The sequence below is a fragment of the Phascolarctos cinereus genome, unplaced genomic scaffold (assembly GCF_003287225.1).
Source record: "Phascolarctos cinereus isolate Bilbo 61053 unplaced genomic scaffold, phaCin_HiC Scaffold_2;HRSCAF=192, whole genome shotgun sequence".
NCBI classification, from domain to species: domain Eukaryota; kingdom Metazoa; phylum Chordata; class Mammalia; order Diprotodontia; family Phascolarctidae; genus Phascolarctos; species Phascolarctos cinereus.
In genome coordinates this window covers 299985820-300005063 of record NW_027555625.1, presented here as the reverse complement: position 1 = coordinate 300005063, position 19244 = coordinate 299985820, and the positions used below count along the sequence as shown (strand labels likewise).

Genomic DNA, 19244 nt, shown 5'->3' with positions numbered 1-19244 from the left:
CAAAAGAGAGAACAACAGATTGAGAATTCAACTACACAAAAGTGAGAGACAACCTAGAAGAGAAACAAAAACCAATAATATTAAAAGAAAATATGCTCACTATGCAAGGAAAACATATTGATCTTAAAAACAGGATGCACCCCTTTTTCTCCCCTTCCCTCCCCTCTCCCCTCCTCTCCTTTCTTTTCCCCCTTCCCCCATCCCTATACTTCCCTCCATCTTTTTTCCTTCTTCCCTTCCCCAGCCTAGACAATGCCATGGTGGAGATGGCCAAGGAGGCCACAGAGCCTGCTGAGGCAGACGTCATGGGGCTGTGCCAGGGCATGTTCTCCAAAATGACCATGTACCTGACAGGTGAGCTGACAGCCACCAGTGAAGACTACAAACTTCTGCAAAATATGAACAAACTGACAAGCTTGAAGTATCTAGAAATGAAAGATATTGCAGTAAACATGGATGCATATTTAAAGAAACTAGGAAAGAGGGAATTACTGGAGCTTCTTGGATCAAGGGAATGATATAGTCAAACCTGTGTCATTAGGAATGCCATTTGGCAACTGGAAGAAGAGATAGAGTCAGGGAGATCAGTTTGTAATCTAATGCAAAAGTCTAAGTGATGAAGACTTGAGTGTGGGTGATAGCTGTATGAATGAACAGAGTGAAATGGATGTGAGAGATATCATGAAAGCAGAGTCAAGGATGACTCCATAGTTGAAAATCTATGAGACTGGAAGGATGGTGACATCCATACCTGAAGGAAGGAAGTTCAGAAGAAATCAAGATCAACCACCTAGAGCAGACACAGAGGAAAGGCTCTCGCTTCCCTGTGTCCTTCTTTCTTCCCTCTCTCCTAGGGCTTCACCTTGGACTCTCTGTTATAAACATGTGCCACTTCCCCTTCATAACCTATTCTTTGACTTAAATAATAAATGCCAACTTAAGAAAAAAAACCAGGGTACATTGAGAAAACCAGAAGAGTTTCCCAGAAGAACATGAAAAGAGGATATCACTGATGAATGCTCCTATGGATGAAAAGAGATGGTCAGTGGAAGAAGGCCTTGCTAGATGAGGCCTAGAGGATCTAGTTCTTGAAAAATCTGCTTGTCCTGCAAGTGAGGGAAGTTGGAACCCTGCAGGGGCAATTGGCACCTGCAGGAGTGGGAGACCATGGACACAGAGAGGAGATTACTAGGCAAATGTAGGGGAAAAGGTCAATAAAAAGGGTATAAATCAGTAATGGGACAGTGTCCTCTCTAGCACCTGCAAGAATTGCCATTGTTATAGGACTGAGACACAATGGAAAAGGGGAATCCCTGAAGTAAGTCCTACAAGGCAATGGCAGAAAGTCCCTAGAGGGAAAAGCCTAAAATGGATACCTTGAAAGCTTTGACTATGTTAAAAATACAGAAAAAAGAAAGATCAGATAATTACAGGGGTCATGAATCAGAGAATGAGGATCTAGAGTAAATTGAAAGAGAAGATGGATAATGAAGAGAGCGAGAAAAATTCTTTTTTGGAAAGGGGAACAAAAAATGAAATTTAAAAAACTGATGAACAGGACTAGCCAAAAGGGAGGAGAGGGGGAATCTACTTGACTGAGAGAGAAAATAGAAGGAAAATTAATACATATAACTAGATAAAAGCAGGAGAGAAAAAGGAACTAATGAACAAAACCCTAAAGGGAAAGTGGTAACAAACAAAAAGAGGGGTTTGGGGTGGGGGTGGGGGAAAAATTAATGGGAACAAGGCCACCTTAAACCTCTTGTAACTTTAAATGTGAATGAATTAAATAATCCAATAAAATGAAAAAGAGTGACCTATTGCATAAGAAAACAAAACCCTACAATCTATTGCTTATAAGAAACATATTTTAAAAACAGGCATACACAAAATAAAACTGAGGGTATAGAAAAAAAATTGCTATGCATCAAGTGAAAAAAAGCAAGAGTTGCCATCATGCTATCAGATAAAGCAAAAACAAATATTCGAAAAATAAAAAGGGATAAACAAGAAAACTATATTATGCCAAAAGGAACCATAAGCAATAAACTGATATCAGTAATAAACTTACATACTACAAATGCCTTAGCATCCAAATTAATAAGAGAAACAGTATCTGAGCTTTAAGAAGACATAGATAGTAACACAATAGTGATAGGAGATATCAATATCTCTCTATCAGTTCTGTATAAATCTAACAGATCAACAAAAGTGATAATATGGAACTGAACAAATTTCTGGAGAAACTAGAGTTAAAAGACCTATGGCATCTTCTAAATGGGAGAGCAAAGTAATATACATATTTCTCTCCACCACACCAAACTTTTGCAAAAATTAACCATTTACTAGCACACAGAAACATTGTAAATAAATACTTTAAAAAGCAGATATCATTAGTATATCCTTTATGTGACATAATGTGATAAAATAGATGTTGGTTCAGGGACCACAAACAAGAGCTCCTTGGAGGGCAGAGCCAAGATGACGGAGTGAAAGCAGTGACTTGCTTGAGCTCTCCCCCACACCCCTCCAAATACCTATAAAAAATGGCTCTGAACAAATTCTAAAGCAGCAGAACCCATAAAAAGACAGAGTGAAACAAATTTCTAGCCCAAGACAACCTGGATGATTGATCAGAAAGCTATATCTCGCTGGGGTGGTAGAGGAGCACGGTTTGGCGTGGGCGCGCAGGCCGCAGTGAACCTGGAGCAGGCCTCAGAGGACTGAATCTTGGGCAGCTGTGGTGGTTTCCAGACTCCTGAATCCACGAATGCCAAAGACAACTTAGAAGGTCAGTGGGAAAAGTCTGTTTCTGCAGTGCTGAGATAGGAACTTGGGGTCTCAGCTCCAGTTCCCTGGGAGCACAGCCCTGGGGGTGGCAGCTGCCTCCTGAGCTTCCAGCCCACAGACTGAGGGGGAATCCAGTGGCTGATCAGAGAGGGATTGCAGGGATCTCTTTGCCAGTACTGAGGCAGGAATCTTTTGCTTTGGCCACGGTCCTGGGGTGAGGAGGAGCGCTGACATGGTGGAGGTTGTAGTAGCTGTGAAGAGAAAACCCTCAGCACAGTTATGGGACAGAAGGGAGTACATGTGGTCACTAATACACCAGAGCACAGGCTAGGAAGGGAGTAAACACCTCGCCCCTTATCATACCACCTTGGAAGAACTGAAAATTTACAGGTCCCTACAAGTATCTCTGAAAACAGCTGTACAAACCCCCAAAGCTTGGGACAGTACATTCTCCACATTGGAAGCAGACTCTTACCTTAACAAAGAGTTTAAAACTCAAGTAATTGGCCAGGATCATGAGCAAGCAGCGCAAAAAGAGTCAGACTATATTATCTTACTTTGGTGACAAAGAAGATCAAAATATACAACCAGAAGAAGACAACAAAGTCAAAGCTCCTACATCCAAAGCCTCCAAGAAAAATATGAATCAGTCCCAGGCCTTGGAAGAGCTCAAAAGGGATTTTGAGAAGCAAGTAAGAGAAGTAGAGGAAAAACTGGGAAGAGAAATGAGAGTGATGCAAGAAAATCATGAAAAACAAGTCAACAGCTTGCTAAAGGAGACCCAAAAAAATACTGAAGAAAATAACACCTTAAAAAATAGCCTAACCCAAATGGCAAAAGAGGTCCAAAAAGCCAATGAGGAGAAAATGCCCTAAAAAGAAAATTGGCCAAATGGAAAAGGAAGTCCAAAAGATTACTGAAGAAAATACTTCCTTAAAAATTAGAATAGAGCAATTGGAAGCTAGTGACTTTATGAGAAATCAAGACACTGTAAAACAAATCCAAAAGAATGAAAAAATAGAAGACAATGTGAAATATCTCATTGGAAAAACAACTGACCTGGAAAATAGATCCAGGAGAGAGAATTTAAAAATTATTGGACTATCTGAAAGCCATGATCAAAAAAAGAGCCTAGACATCATCTTTCAAGAAATTATCAAGGAAAACTGCCCTGATATAGTAGAACCAGAGGGCAAAATAGAAATTGAAAGAATCCACAGATCTCCTCCTGAAAGAGATCCCCAAAGGGAAACTCCTAGGAATATTGTAGCCAAATTCCAGTGAAGCAGGGACCACAAACAAAAAATATAGAACCAATTGGAGAACAATGAAATCTTAAATAATGAATAAGTCAAAGAACAAATCATAGAAACAATAACTAACTATATAAAAGAAAAGTATAACAATGAAACAACATACCAAAATTTCTGGGATGCAACTAATACAGTCTTCAGGGGGGAAATCACATCCTTATAATCTTACTTTAACAAAATAGAAAAGGAGAGAGTTAATGAACTGAATATACATTTTTTTAAATTAGAAATTCAACAAACACATTTAAAATAAGCACAATAGGGGAGACATTAAAAAACTAAAGGGGAAATAGATAAATTGGAAATTTTAAAAAACCGGACATGATAAATAAAATTAAAAGCTGGTTCTTTGAAAAGACTAACAAAATTGATAAACCCTAAGCTAATCTAATTAAAAAGAAGGCAGCAGAAAATCAAATCAATAAAACAATAAATGAGCAAGGTGAAATTACAGCAAAACTAGAAGAAATAAAAAAGAATAATCAGAACATATTGTCCAGAATTACATGCTAACAAAACTGAGAACACAAAATAAATAGAGAAATATGTTTGAAAATATAAAATACCCAAAATATCAGAAGACCAGATAGGGATATTAAATAACCTTATCTCAGAAAAGGATGTAGATCTAGCCATAAAGGAAGCACTAAAGGGACTTTTAATCCTTTTCCTGATAAATTCACAGGAGAATTCTATCAAACTCTTAAAGAACAATTAGTGCTCATTCTTCTCAAAATATTCTCAAAAGTTGAAAAAGAACCCTACCAGAATCCTTTTGTAAGGCAAATATAGTCCTAATACCTAAACTAGGGAAAGATAAAACATATAAAGAAAACTATAAGCCAATATCATTAATGAATATTGGCTCAAAAATTTAAACAAAATCCTATTAAATATACTGCGCATGAGTTTATCCAATAAGTTGTTCATTATGATCAAGTGGGTTTTGCACCAGCGATACAAAGGTGGTTCAACATTAGGAAAACAATCAACAGAATTAAGCATGTTAAAAACCCAAAACATCAAAAACCACATGATCATCTCAATAGAAGCAGAAAAGGCATTTGACAAAGTGCAACATATTTTTATGCCAAAAACTCTACAAAGTACAAGTATAGAGGAACATTTTTAATATAAAACTCATCTAAAGCAAGCATCATATGCAATGAGAATATACTAGAACCCTTTCCAATAATTATGGGAGTGAATCAAGGATGCCCACTCTCCCCACTATTATTTTATATACTTCTGGAAATACTAACAATAGCAATAAGACAAGAGAAAGGAATTAAAGGAATAAAGATAAGTAAAGAGAAGATAAAATTTTCCCTCTTTGCCGATGATATGATAGTTTATTTGGAAAACTCCAAGGAATCAGCAAAAATATTAAGACAATAGCTTCAATAAAGTTGCAAACTACAAAATATATCCTCAAAAATCAACAGCATTTCTATATAATAACAACAAAGCAAAATAAGCATAGACAAGGAAATCTCACTTCAAACAGCTTCAAAAATACATAAACTATCTGAGGATCTACCTCACAAACACACACACACACACACACACACACACACACACACACACACAAACTTGTATAGCTTCAATTACAAAGCCTTCCTTAAAGAAATAAAGAACAACCTAAACAGCTGATGTAATATTCAGTGCTCATTACTAGGCTATACCAATATAATAAACATGACAATATTGCCAAAATTAATTTATACTTTTAATGATATACCAGTCAAATTACCAAGGATGTACTTTACAGAAATTGATAAAAATAATAAGAAAATTCATTTGGAAAAAAACAAAAGATCTAGAGTATCAATGGGAATAATGAAAAGAAGTAAGAACAAAGGTGGAATACACATTTAGACCTTAAACCATATTATAAAGCAGCAATTGTCAAAAACATCTGGTATTGGTTAAAGAATGGTGAGATAGATCAGTGGAATAGACCAGACAAGGGAGATTCAGAAACAATAGAACTCAGTAACCCAGTATTTGGTAAAGTGGAAAACTTAAATTACATACGGAAAATACACATTAGATAAAAACTGCTGGGAAAACTGGAAAGCAGTCTGGCAGAAATTAGGCTTAGACCAACACCTTGTACTACACTCCTAAATACATTCTAAATAGACACTTGACAATAGACACTTGACACTTATTAAACATCATACTATAAAAAATTAGAGGAGAAAAAAATCATATACTTCTCACAGCTAGATGTATTCTTTTTTTTTTTTAAGGCAATTGGGATTAAGTGACTTGCCTTGGATCAGACAGCTAGTAAGTGTTTGGTCTGAGGCCAGATTTGAACTCAGGTCCTCCTGACTTCAGGGCCAGTGCTCTACCCACTGTGCCACCTACTTGCCCCCTTGGATAGATGTATTCTTAACCAAACAAGAGATCAAGGCAATTATGAAACATAAAATATTTAATTTAATATTAATTGATTACTTAATTTTATTAATATTAATAAATAAAATATTTAACTTAATATAAAATATTTAACTTTGATCTGAACTTTGATTTTAACTAAAAAGCTTCTGCACAAACAGAAATGCTTCTAGGATAAGAAGACAAGTGATTGAATGGGGAAAAAATCTTTGTATCACATTTCTCTGATAAGGGTTTGGAATCCAGATATATGTGTATACATATACGTACATATGTATGTATGCACACATATATACACACATACACATACGTATATGCACACATATATGACTAATAGTTATTCCCCAATAGGTCAAAGGATATGAACAAACAATTCTCAAAAGAACTGAAAAGTATTCACAACAACATTAAAAAAAATCATCAAATCACTAATAATAAGAGAAATGCAAATAAAAAGCCCTGAGGCTTCATCTCACACTCTGCAAATTAGCAAAAATGACCCAGAAATGGCAACAATCAATGTTTCAGGATTGTGGAATGATAGGCACACTAATACATTATTGTGGACCTGCAAAATGGTACAACCATTTTGGAAAGCAATTTGAATTATGCAAATAAAGTGATTAAAATGTCCATACTCTTTGAACCAGAGACTACATCGATAAGAAGTTCCCATATACTCCAAAATACTTATAGCAGCACTGTTTGTGATACCTTAGAATTGGAAACAAAGTACTTGTTCATCAATTGGGAAATGGCTGAACAAGTTGTGGTATATGAATGTAATGGAATACTATTGTATGATGAGCAGGTGGACTTCAGAAAAAACTGGAAAGACTTGTATGGACTGATGCTGAGTGAAGTGAGCAGGACCAGGACAATGTTGTACACAGTAACAGCCACGTTGTGTGATAACTAACATTGATAGACTTAGCCCTTCTCAGTAATGCAAGTTTCTAAGACATCTCCAAAGGTCTCATGATGGAAAATGCTATCCACATCCGAAGAAAGAACTATGACATTTGAATGAAGATAGAAGCATACTATTTGCTCTTTTTTTCCTTATGTTTTGTTTGTTTCTTCTTTCTGGTGGTTCCTTCTATTGGTTCTAATCCTTCCTTACAACATCACTAATGTGAAAATATGTTTAATAGGAATGTATATGTAGAGCCTATATCAGATTGCATACCATCTTGGGGAAGGAGGGGGAGAAAAATTTAAAACTCAAAAGCTTATGGAAGTGATTGTTGAGAAATCAAAATAAATTAATAAAAAAATTTTTTTTAAAGAAACATAAATGGCTCTTGGGCTTCATCTTAAAGAATTTCAAGGATTCTGAGAAGTGGAGACAAAGAGATAGTGTATTCCAGGCATGAGGGAATAGCCTACACAAAATACAGAAGAGGGAGATGGCCATAGAAAGTAAAGCATTAAAAGGAAAATATGACAGAGCTGGAAGATGTCCATTCTAGTGTCCTGCTATGAGGAGGGCATTTTAAACGAGCATCACAATGCTTTATGAAGAGGATAGCAATGTGAACCACCGGTTCTCAAAGGAATAAATCCAAGCTATCAACAAACACAATGAAAAATGCTCCAAGTCAATAACAACTAGAGAAATATAGATTTTAAAAACTCTGACCTTCAATCTCATGCCCATCAAACCGAATCAAAGAAGAAGAGGAGGAGGAGGAGGAGGATGACAATTTCTCCAGGAAGACAAGCACAGTAATTCATTGTGGCAATTTGGATTCAAACTCCCCAAAATAACTAAATTATGCATGCTTTTTTATTCAGAATAAGCATTAGTAGACCTATACCACAAAGAGATTAAAGAAAGAGGAGAAAGACATATATGTTCAAAAATATTTGCTGTAGCAAAGAATGGGAAGCTAAGGGATACCCACAAATTGGGGAATAGTTGAACAAATTGTGTTATATGAATATAATAGAATATTATTTAGCCATAAAAATGATGAAAGGAATAGTTTCAGGAAAATTTGGAAATTCATATGTGAACTGATACACAGTGAAGTGAGCAGAACCAGGGCAACATTTACACAATATCAACAATATTGTAAAGGAAAACAACTCTGAAAGACTTAAGATATTTGAGCAATGAAGTGACCAACCATGTCTCCCGAGGGCTGATGATGAAGCATGCTATCCAATTCCTTACATAAAGAGAGATGACTGCCTTAAGTTTCAGAATGAGATATACATTTTTGGACATGATCCATGTTTGGAGTTGTTTTGTTTGACTATGAATATTTATTTTAAGGGCTTCACTTTTGCCTTGTTCCAAATGCTGTGGTAGGGGGATGTTGTTATAGGAGAGGGAGAATTACAATAGTATTTTCACCCAAAAAGAAAAAAGAAAAAATAGGGTCATGAAAACTTTTATTTAATGCACAGAAACTAACAGAAGGAAACACAAAAAAGGAAGTTTTTGAATGTAACATATTGAATTTACTACATACTTTAAAATAAAAGCAAGCTGTGCATAATAGGAATTCACAGTTACAGATACAATCCTTATTATCTGCTCTACTTTTTATATAGAAATGTTCATTTTATTTTGCGGCTACATTCAAAATAATTTTTTAAAAGAAAAGGCACCGAGGCTGAATGTTAAATTTAGAGGACAGTAGTTAGTCTAGTTTGGCTAGAATGTAGAATATATGATGTACAACAATATGAAATAAATTGGGAAAGGTAGGGGTAGCTAAGCAGATTTGTAAAGGAAAGGCAATATGGTACAGTGAAAATTCGCACATTGAATTTGGAATCAGAACACCTAGATTCAAATCTAGACTCTGCTATTGATTATGTATTTGACTGCTGTCATGTCACTTAACTATTTGCTCCGCTGTCTGTTTAAGATGTTAATGATTGTTTTTCCCCTGGATATTCCTGGATATTTTAGGACCCATAAAGAACAAGGAATGTGGGACTGGGATGACTTTAAATCATGTAACATAAATAGTATGCCTGAAGCCATTCTAGTGTCCTGCTATGAGTGGAGCATTTTAAAAGAGAATCACAATGCTTTTTGAAGAGGATAGTGAAGAGAAACCCTGGAGACCTGTGCGAGAAGATGAAAAAATGGCATCTGACCAATAGCCCTGTAGTGATTGGCCTTTGAGGTATCTAGAAGTAGCATTACCACATTAGGGGCTAGAATAAAACTATAGAGTTCATGAAGGCACTGGTAGCAGTCAGTAAAGGAGCAGCTTGATGGTGGGAAGAGAATGTGCTGAGCCAAGAAATAGACCATCCACTGACTCTCTTTGAAACTGAAAGGCTTGTGAAGCATAAAGGAATTGATCAAGACACTCCTGATAAACTGATTTTCTCTGGACCAGTTAATGAAATACCAGAAGGCAATGGGCAAGTAATAGAGACAATGAGGTGTTACGGTCTTCAACAAAGTACAGAAAAATAGCTATACTTTGTTATTCCTTTATAAGATATAAAGAGGATCTGTACAGGGGCTGAGCAATGAGAGATTTATGAGTTATTATTTTAGCTCTTTCTATTCCCATATATAAAACCCAGACACGCACAGAGAAAAACCAAGGATAGCAAAACTAAAATTTCACACATGCACCAGAAGTGACTTGGTGCACTTCAAGCTTTGAACAATATCATTATCTGATATAGAAATAACAGGGGTGGCTGTTTCATTCACTCATGCCTAATGAGTGAGTTGGAACAGTGATTCCAAACACTGTGGTTTAACCTAGAGCACCTCATGGTGGCTCTCTCAGATATAGCTCTATGGCTTATACCATACCTCCTAGTGCTATTAACTGATGAAACACCAGACCTGACTGTGTCAAAGTGAAGCAAAATGTTTCATCTAAAATGAGGAATTTGGACTAGATAGCCAGTTTCCTTGTAGTCCATTCTGTTCTGTCTCTGTCCCTCTCTGTCTCCATCTCTCTGTCTCTCTGTCTTTCTCTCTCTGTGTGTTTCTCTTTCTTTCTCTCTCTTGATATAGATATATAATTTCATGATCTTATAAATGAAGTATATTATAAAAGAAATGCATAATCAAAAATAAAATGAACTTAGTATGATACATACAAGTAATCCCTGCTATTTGGGAGGTTGAGGCTGGTGGATTGCTTGAGCTCAAGAATTCTGAACTCCAGTAAGTTAATCTTATTGGATGACCTCACTAAGTTCAGCATCAATATGGAGAGAACATAGGAGCAGGTGGCTACCAAGTTACACAAGGAAGAGAAAATTGGCCAAGAATGGGGGAGGTCAAAGCTTAGTAGTGGGACCAGGCCCATGAGTAGCCCCTACTAGCCTAGCAATAGGATATCCCTCAAAAATTTTCAGTCTGGGGAAGGCCTAGTCTTTAAAAAAAAAAAGATGACAAGGAGGGGCAGGTAGTAGAGTAACTCAGGGGGGTTAAACCACTGCCATCATCTTGACCATGCCCTGTGCCCAAAAGCCTCAAGAAGAGTACTCCCCTGACTCTGCCTCCCGCATGGCCCCTGCAGTCAGCATTTTAAAAGCAACTCCTGTGGAGAAGGAGCCTAACATAACCCTCTACCACCTACCCCCATCATCAACTTCAGACTAACTACCCCTATGGGCAGGTAATAGCAGCATCTCTTAGACCACAATTTTTTAAAAAATAAAGTATCCTGAGCACATATGAAGAGCAAGGGATAGCCTTTGCAAGGCCAATGTGATGCATTACTATCTTTGTAAAGTCAAGAGAAAACAAGGAAGGTCCCTCACACATTGAGTAGACTCCCTGTGGCAAACTTGTGGGGCAACATGGACAAGAGTCTCATGATACTGGTAAGCATAGATGGATTGTGATCTGTATTATTGGAGCATCCGTATTAATGAAATCATGGATCTGTTTGTGTATCTGAGCATGTATACATTTGCATAGTAATATCTGGTGTAGCCTTTATTTCTTCCCCAGAACCTATCACAGTGCACTGAATCTGCAGGCTGCTTAATATGATTTGTTTAGTGAATAAGTGAATGAATTATTATGAATTAATTCAGGACAACCCATCTCATGATCATTTGGATCAGAGAAAGGCAAATTGAAGCAGTAGTAATAGCTGCCTTTGTTCCCAGGAACGACCTGGAGAGCAGGGATAGTAAAAGGAATGAATGGGAAAGACAGGGAGAGTCAACAAACACACTAACCGAGACAATAACTTCAGTAAAATAGCAGGATACAAAATAAATACATAAAATCATTGCCATTTCTGAACAGCAATAACAACAAAGGAAGAAATGACAGAAAAACCCCACGCAAAATAACTATATAACACATTCAAAATATCTGGGAGTCAACCTACCAAGACACTCTTAAGACAAATATAATAGAATTCTGAAAATACTCTTTACAGAAATAAAGGAATATTAAATAATTGGAGGAATTTTCATTGCTCATGTTTGGGCCATACTGTTAAGTAAAATGGCCATTTGAACCTGGAAAGACTTACATGAACGAATGCAAATTGAAATGAGCAGAACCAGAACATTATCTACAATGACAACAATACTGTATAATGAACAACTATGAATGATTTAGCTATTCTTAACAATACAATGATCCAAGACAGTTCTGTAGGACTTATGGTGAAAAATGCTATGCATCTCCAGAGAAAGAACTGATGGAGGCTAAATACAGATTGAAGCATACTTTTTCTTCACTTTATTTTTCCTGGGTTTTTTGTCTGTATTTTCTTTCTCAATATGACTAACATGAAAACATGTTTTGTATGACTGCACATGTATAACTTATATTAAATTGCTTGCCTTCTCAGTGAGGAGGGAGGAGAAGGGAGGGAAAGAATTTGGAACTCAAAAATTTTGAAAACAAATGTTAAAAAATTGTTTTACATGTAATTGGGGAAAACATAATTTTAAATTTTTAAATGGAAATTCTACCTAAACTAATTTCCAGGTTTAGTGCTATGCATTGGTTTTATGCCAGTCAAACTGAGGGGTTACTTTACAAAACTAGCCAAAATAATAGCAAAATTAATCTGGGAGAATAAAATATTTAGAATCTCAAGGAAAATAATGAAGGAAAAGTAGAAATGATGTGGAGATACTATCAGACTTCAAATTATATTATAAAGCAGCAATCTTAAGTCTTTTTGGTACCAGTTTTAAAAATATTCATCATTGAAATAAATTAGGTAAGCAAGAATCAGAAATGATTATGCTCAGTCACCCAGTGTGAAGTAAACCCAAAAATATAAACTACTGGGAGAAGACTTTCAATAGATTAAAAACTTCTCCGAAAACTATAAACCACTTTGACAGAAGATAGATTTAGGTCAGCATTTTACATCACATTCCATCATAAGTTCCAAATAGATACTCATCCTGAATATAAAAGGTATTTTCCCTTATATTTAGATTGAGTATGATATCCAAGATACATAAGGAATTAACATAAATATAAAGCCCAAGAATCATTCTGCAATAGATAAGTGATCAAAGGTCACATAGCATCATAAATTTAATGATAAAAAGATCCAGAGAAGTCATCTAGTTCAACTTCTTCATTTTTGAAATAGGAAACTGAGTCCCAGAAAGATGAAATCAGATAGTAAGTGACAAAGACAGGGTTTGAACCCAGGTCTTCCAACTTCAAATCTAGCACCTTTTATATTGTGACACAACCTCTATCAAACAAACAGTTCCCCATTGAAGAATTTCAAACTATTAAAACAATACAAAATGTTGTTCCAAGTCGCTAACATTAAAAAAAATTGAAAGATGAGGGAAAATACCTGATCTTTCAATAGAGAGAGGGGGCTATGGTTATGGAATGTTACACATGCTGCCAGATGAAGTTGACATGTCTTAACTGTTTGTTGGTTACAAGGGATGGCTCATTTGGGGAGGAAGGGTGGCATATCCAGACATGGCTGTGAGATAAAAACAAAAGGCACGAATTCTATTTATTAAAAAAAAAAAGATATTGAGAGCAGATGCCATGTTTCGGCTATAACAACAGCAACCTTCCTGAAAATATGGGAGCTATCTCTGGTGCTGAATCACCTAAAGTCACAGGGAGCTTCTCAGCCAATCCTAAAATATTACATCCCGAAGGAACTTCAGACTGCAGAATGTTAGAATATAGATAACAAAGTATTAACACTGAAAGGGATAATATGAGTCATTTATTTCAATGCCTTCATTTTCTAGATGAGGAAACTGACAGGCAAAGAGGTGAGGTGACTTGCCCAGTCACACAGCATGAGTGGGACTAAAAGCCAGATGCTTTGATTCTTATTACAGTGCTCTTTTTATTGCATAAAACTACCTTACCCAATGCCAAGCATTGCAGCTGCAGATATGTCATCTGAGTCCCAGACCATCCCATCTAGGAGGGTCGTAGTATAGCCATGCCTATTAGTCCAAGCAAGAATCCTCTACTCCTCGCTCCTTATCTTGATAATGGTCTCTCCTTTGCCTCACCAAGGAGTTTCTTCACAGCAATGACTGGATGTGTACCACAGAATTTGACAGCACAGTATCTCTGTGAAGACCTACCTCATTAAAGAATTTACCCCTGCAGCATATGGCAACCAACTTATCTTCTCCAGTTGTTATGAGTCTTGCTTCCAGACAGGGGCATAGAGAGTAGGATTTTCTTTCAGAACTCTGCTGGCCTAGGTTCATCTGTGTAAGGATGGGATAGACACATTCAGGGAATAATTGTGAACTGGTTAGGACATCATTGCCTGTGAAGACAATTGACTTTAGTCCAAATTATATCCTTTAATTTTATTTGATTCAACAGACATTTATTAAGCACATTCTTCCAGTGGAAAACATGCCGGATTTGGAGTCATAGAGAGTATACATCTAGAGCTGAAAGATACATTAGAAGTAATTTAGCCCAACCACTTCATTTTATAGATTGGGAAGCTGAGGACCAGAAAAATAAGGGAAAATGGAAGGTAGTAAGTATTTATATAGTGCCTATTATGTGCCAGGCACTATGCTAAGTGCTTTTTACAAATATTGTCTCATTTGATCCTCATAACAACTCTGTGAAGGAGGTACTGTTATTATCCCCATTTTACAGTTAAGGAGCCTGAGGCAAACGAAGGTTAAGTGACTTGCCCAAGGTCACATAGCTAGTAAGTGTCTGAAACCAGATTTGAATTCAGGTCTTCCTGATTCCATGCCCGGCATTCTATCCACTGCTGCTCCACCTAGCTGCCTAATATTACTTGCTCAAGGTCACACAGGTAGTAAGTGGTAGAACTGTTCTTTGAACTCAGCTCCCATGATTACAAATTCACTGCACTCTTTCCACTGTACCACGATGGGTCAGAGGTCCTAGGCTTGAATGCTGGATCTGCCATTTCCAACCTTCATGACCTAGAAGTGAGGCATTTCACTTCTCTGGATCTGTGTCCTCATTTGTCAAATGAGGAGGTTGGTACCATTCCAGGGAAGTGATGATGAACAATGCTATTCACCTGCCTGAGAGGTGATGGACTTACAAATGAGAATAAGGTATACATTTTTGGACATGAGCAATGTGGGAATTTGTTTTGCATAACTATGAATATTTGTAAGAGTTTTGTATTTACCCCAGCGGTGAGGAAGTAGAGAAAATAAGTGCTTGCTAATTGTTTTTCTAAAAATTTAATTAAATGAAAAGATTGAACTAGATGACCTCTAAAGTCCCTTCCAACTCCAAATATATGCTCCTATGATAGATGCAAACATTGTGGTAAGTATTGGGGAATGCACAAAGATAAATAATATATATTCCTTATCCTCATGAAGTTTACAGTCTGGTAGGGAAGACAAGGAATGATTTAATATGCAATTCAATTCGAAAAACATTTATTAAGCACTTACAAAGCTTAAGATATTATGCTAGATATTGTGGATATAAAGATGAAAAATGGAACATTCCCTGCCCTCAAGGACTTTGTCATCTAATGGAGGGAAGAGAGCTACAACGATTACACAGTAAAAATGATACAATTTGACATAAGATTGGGGTAATGGGGAAAAAAATCTAGGAGATTCAGAACCATAGATAGCTCCTGTGCAAGTATTGTGCTATAAGGAATTGGAGAAATAAGTCATTTTCACGTGGAGACTCTCACAGAGGTGAGCCTTTAACAGATGGACTTAAACAAATGGGAGGAATATCTATTTTAAGCATGTGGGATGGTGCCAGTAAAGGCACAGAGAAGGGAGACAGAAAGATAAGAACAGGAAATGGATAGTGATCCAGTATAGCTGGAGGGCCACCAGCGGGGTACCTGGCTAGGGGCATCTTGTTCCTGTATTTGAAACCAGGCAGAGTAATAAATGCAGAGTGGAATAAGCCAAAATTTCCAGTTTCTGTTTTCTATAAAGGAAGGCATTCCTCCTTCTAGCTTTCCAATCAGATGGGAGAGGAGGCTTAGGGAAGTGGTGTCAATCAAGGTTTGAGTTAATAGCTTGGTGATAAGATTAGAGGAGATGAGCTTTACACAGAAAGGGCATCTTGTTGTGTGGAGAAGCAGGGCAGAGCGGAGCAGGATTGTCACTTTTGTCTTTGTATCCCCAGAATTTAGCACATAGTAGACACTTAATAAATGCTCACTTATTGAGTGATTGATGGTCCAAGAAGAGTTGATGAGAGCCTGAGCTAGGATGTTTATGTCTGTGAAGAGAAGTGTCTGGATGAGAGATGTTGTGGAGATAGAATGGTGCTGTGGGGTGGGAGAGTGAGGGGCACAAATATGTAAGTAACAATACATGATATTGCATGAGAAGTTCATTACAGAAAGGCAAAGTTCACTGTAAGGTATAAGAAAAGAAAGTTCATTTCCATGGGGTGGGGGCTGGGACCAGAGGAGGCTTCCTCGAGAAGGAACCATTGAAGCTAACTACATGTCCTTCCATTCTGCTGACTAATTTCTCTGAGAAACTGGTCATTGGTGCAGTCTGGAATGAAGACCTAGGAAGAGTCTCCCCCATCCTTTGTAAGGACAGGCATATGTGGTCAGATTATGGAGTGGGGGAAGGGGTAGTGTGGGAAAAGTGTGTACAACTTTCTATTCACAGTCCTAGTAGTTAGTCCACAGTGCGCTAGTTGCTAGGGCAACAATACATTCTCTCTCTCTCTCTCTCTCCTCTCTCTCTCTCTCTCTCTCTCTCCTCTCTCTCTCTCTCTCCAGATATAAATAGACATAATAAACCTGTGTAGCTTTCTTGTGCACAAATTATTGTAGCTGCTGCACAGCTCCCAGGCTCTATGCCTCCCACAATCCCTTGCACAAGCCCACCTGCTTTTCATTGTATGGAAGAAAACTGGCTTCTCAATAAGTCCAGCGTCATTAGTTTTCCCCATTGTGTGACTCTAGCTTTGGAATAAAGTGCAATGTAATTATGAGAGTGTCATCCTGGTATATCAAGAAGAGCCCTCAACTTAGAGGCAAAAGACTGGGTTTGAAATGCAACTTTGCTACTAAGTCACTCTGTAACATTAGGTAAGTCACTTCTCTCTGGGCATCAGTTTCCTGCTCTATAAAATCAGAGTGTTGGACCAGATGATATCTAAGGTGCTTTCCATTTCTAATGTTCTATGCTGTAACATTGTGCGTTCCATATTCTAATATTCTCTATTCTATGTTCCAACATTCCATGTCCCTTTGGACACCTTGCAGACCTAATATTTTATCATCTATGATTCTCTAACATACCAAACTCCCTGAACTTTCTCATGTGTAAAATAAAGGATTGGTATAAATGATCTCCAACATCCGTTCCAACTCAGATCAGTGATTCTAAGTCACATCTGTTCTTTTGGCTTCAAGTTCTCTCTCTCTCTCTCTCTCTCTCTGTCTCTCTCTCTCTCTCTCTCTCCTCTCTCTCTCTCTCTCTCTCTTTCTCTCTTGCTCTCTCTCTCTTTCTCTGTCACACACACACACACACACACACACACAGGATTACTGTGAGGGGAACACTTCATAAATGTTAAAGAATCTTAGAAATGGGAACTATGAAGGCGGTGATCATTATGTAATAGCTGTGTGACCTGATGGAAGTGACTTCTCTCTTGACCTTACTTTCCCCATCTGTGAAATTGGAATGATATAATCCACTCTACCCATATCACAAAACATGGGGAAAGGATTTTAGAAAGTTAAATTAACTATATACATAGCTGTAACAGTGGACTGGCCAATATGGTCTTAATTCTGGGAGCTTGTACAGGGAACACATGTGGATGTTTGGTGAGCCTGCTTCTGGAAGTTTATGAGTATAAGGATGACTTTTTGAGTTCTGGAGGGCCAGTGGAAGAGAAGTATCCTTTTTCCCCACAGCCCCTCCCCAGGCTGGCCTATGAAATCATGGCCTCTTGGGCCAACCTGTGCCTTGGATGGGGCCACCTCCCTCTTGTGTCTTTTTCCATTTGATGAAGGAACTTGTACAACTTCATGAGGTTAGGGAAGCAGAGGGTCCTATGAGGGAAGTCTTTGGCAGACTGTATCAGCTGAGCCCATAGGGGAGAGACCTACAGGAGCAAGTCCAGCAATGCATCAATTGCAGCCAATGTCCTACAAAGATTCCATGTCCTACAAACAAAGGGAGTGAATTCATCCATTGGTCATGCCAAATTCAGAAGTGAACTTGGTGGGATAAAAGTTTTACAATAACATCTTTCTATCTGAGCCCATTCTCTCCAGGGAATGCATACTCCCAAAATGAGGTAATCATTTTGTATTTTGTTTTTTGATATATCTTTTTAATAAACATGCCTTTGTAAAATGAAATTGATGCTAATTAGCTAGCCAATATTGAGACAGTAAACACTGGTGATATTACTGGTCAGAACACACAGGAATGGGGGGGCTAAATCTGCTAGCATTAGAAAGACCTTTTTTTTCCCCTTTTTTAATGAGGCAATTGGGGTTAAGTGACTTGCCCAGGGTCACACATCTAGGAAAGAAAGACCCCTTAAGGTTATACTTACAACCCTGATATGGAAATCTAGTTGCCCTCTGGGAACACAACTTGCCAGTGCAATTGCTTATGGGCTTATACATGCAAAGGGAATAAAAGTGAGAAACTAATGCCCAGCCTACCATCAATTGCCTCCATATAGCACTAGATATGGCTGAAGGCACCTCACTTTTTAGCATGCCCTGTAATTTGACTGAACGGTGGTGCTACCTGGCCTTCCCATAATATTTTGCAATCTACAAAATGTTTCGCATCTGTTATTTCACAACACTGAGGTAAATAAAGCAAATATTATTTTTATTGTCCCTTCTAGTTTTAGATTTTTGATCCAATCATCTCCAGCTTACAAATGAATAAACTGAGACAGCAAAGACCTGCTTTGTTCAAGGTCAATCTCTGACACATTTTGGCTATATGACCCTAGGAATTCTTTTAACTTCTTAGTGTCTCAAGTATCTTTTTTTTTCTTTTTTTAGGCAATTGGGGTTAAGTGAGTTGCCCAGGGTCACACAGCTAGTAAGTGTCAACTGTTTGGTCTGAAAACAGATTTGAACTCATGTCCTCCTGAGTTCAGGGCCAGTGCTCTATCCACTGTGCCACTTAGCTTCCCCTCAAGTATCTTTTTAAGACTGAAAGTTGCAAATGGAAGCTGATCGGCATTGATCAAGGAAGTTTCCTAGTTGGGAGTGGTCTACACAAATGAGATCAGAGGTTAGCCCTTCCTGCCCCAGCATCCACCAAATTAAACAC

General features: G+C 37.6%; 1 protein-coding gene across 1 annotated transcript in view; it reads left to right on the top strand.

Moving 5' to 3' along the window:
- The first annotated feature begins 257 nt into the window (after positions 1-257).
- Positions 258-19244, top strand: part of ADGRD2 (adhesion G protein-coupled receptor D2) — a 127828-nt gene continuing 108841 nt past the window's right edge. Inside the window, exon 1 of the mRNA XM_078149175.1 lies at positions 258-354. Coding sequence (XP_078005301.1) covers positions 258-354 — 97 coding nt within the window. The remainder of the gene's footprint in view (positions 355-19244) is intronic.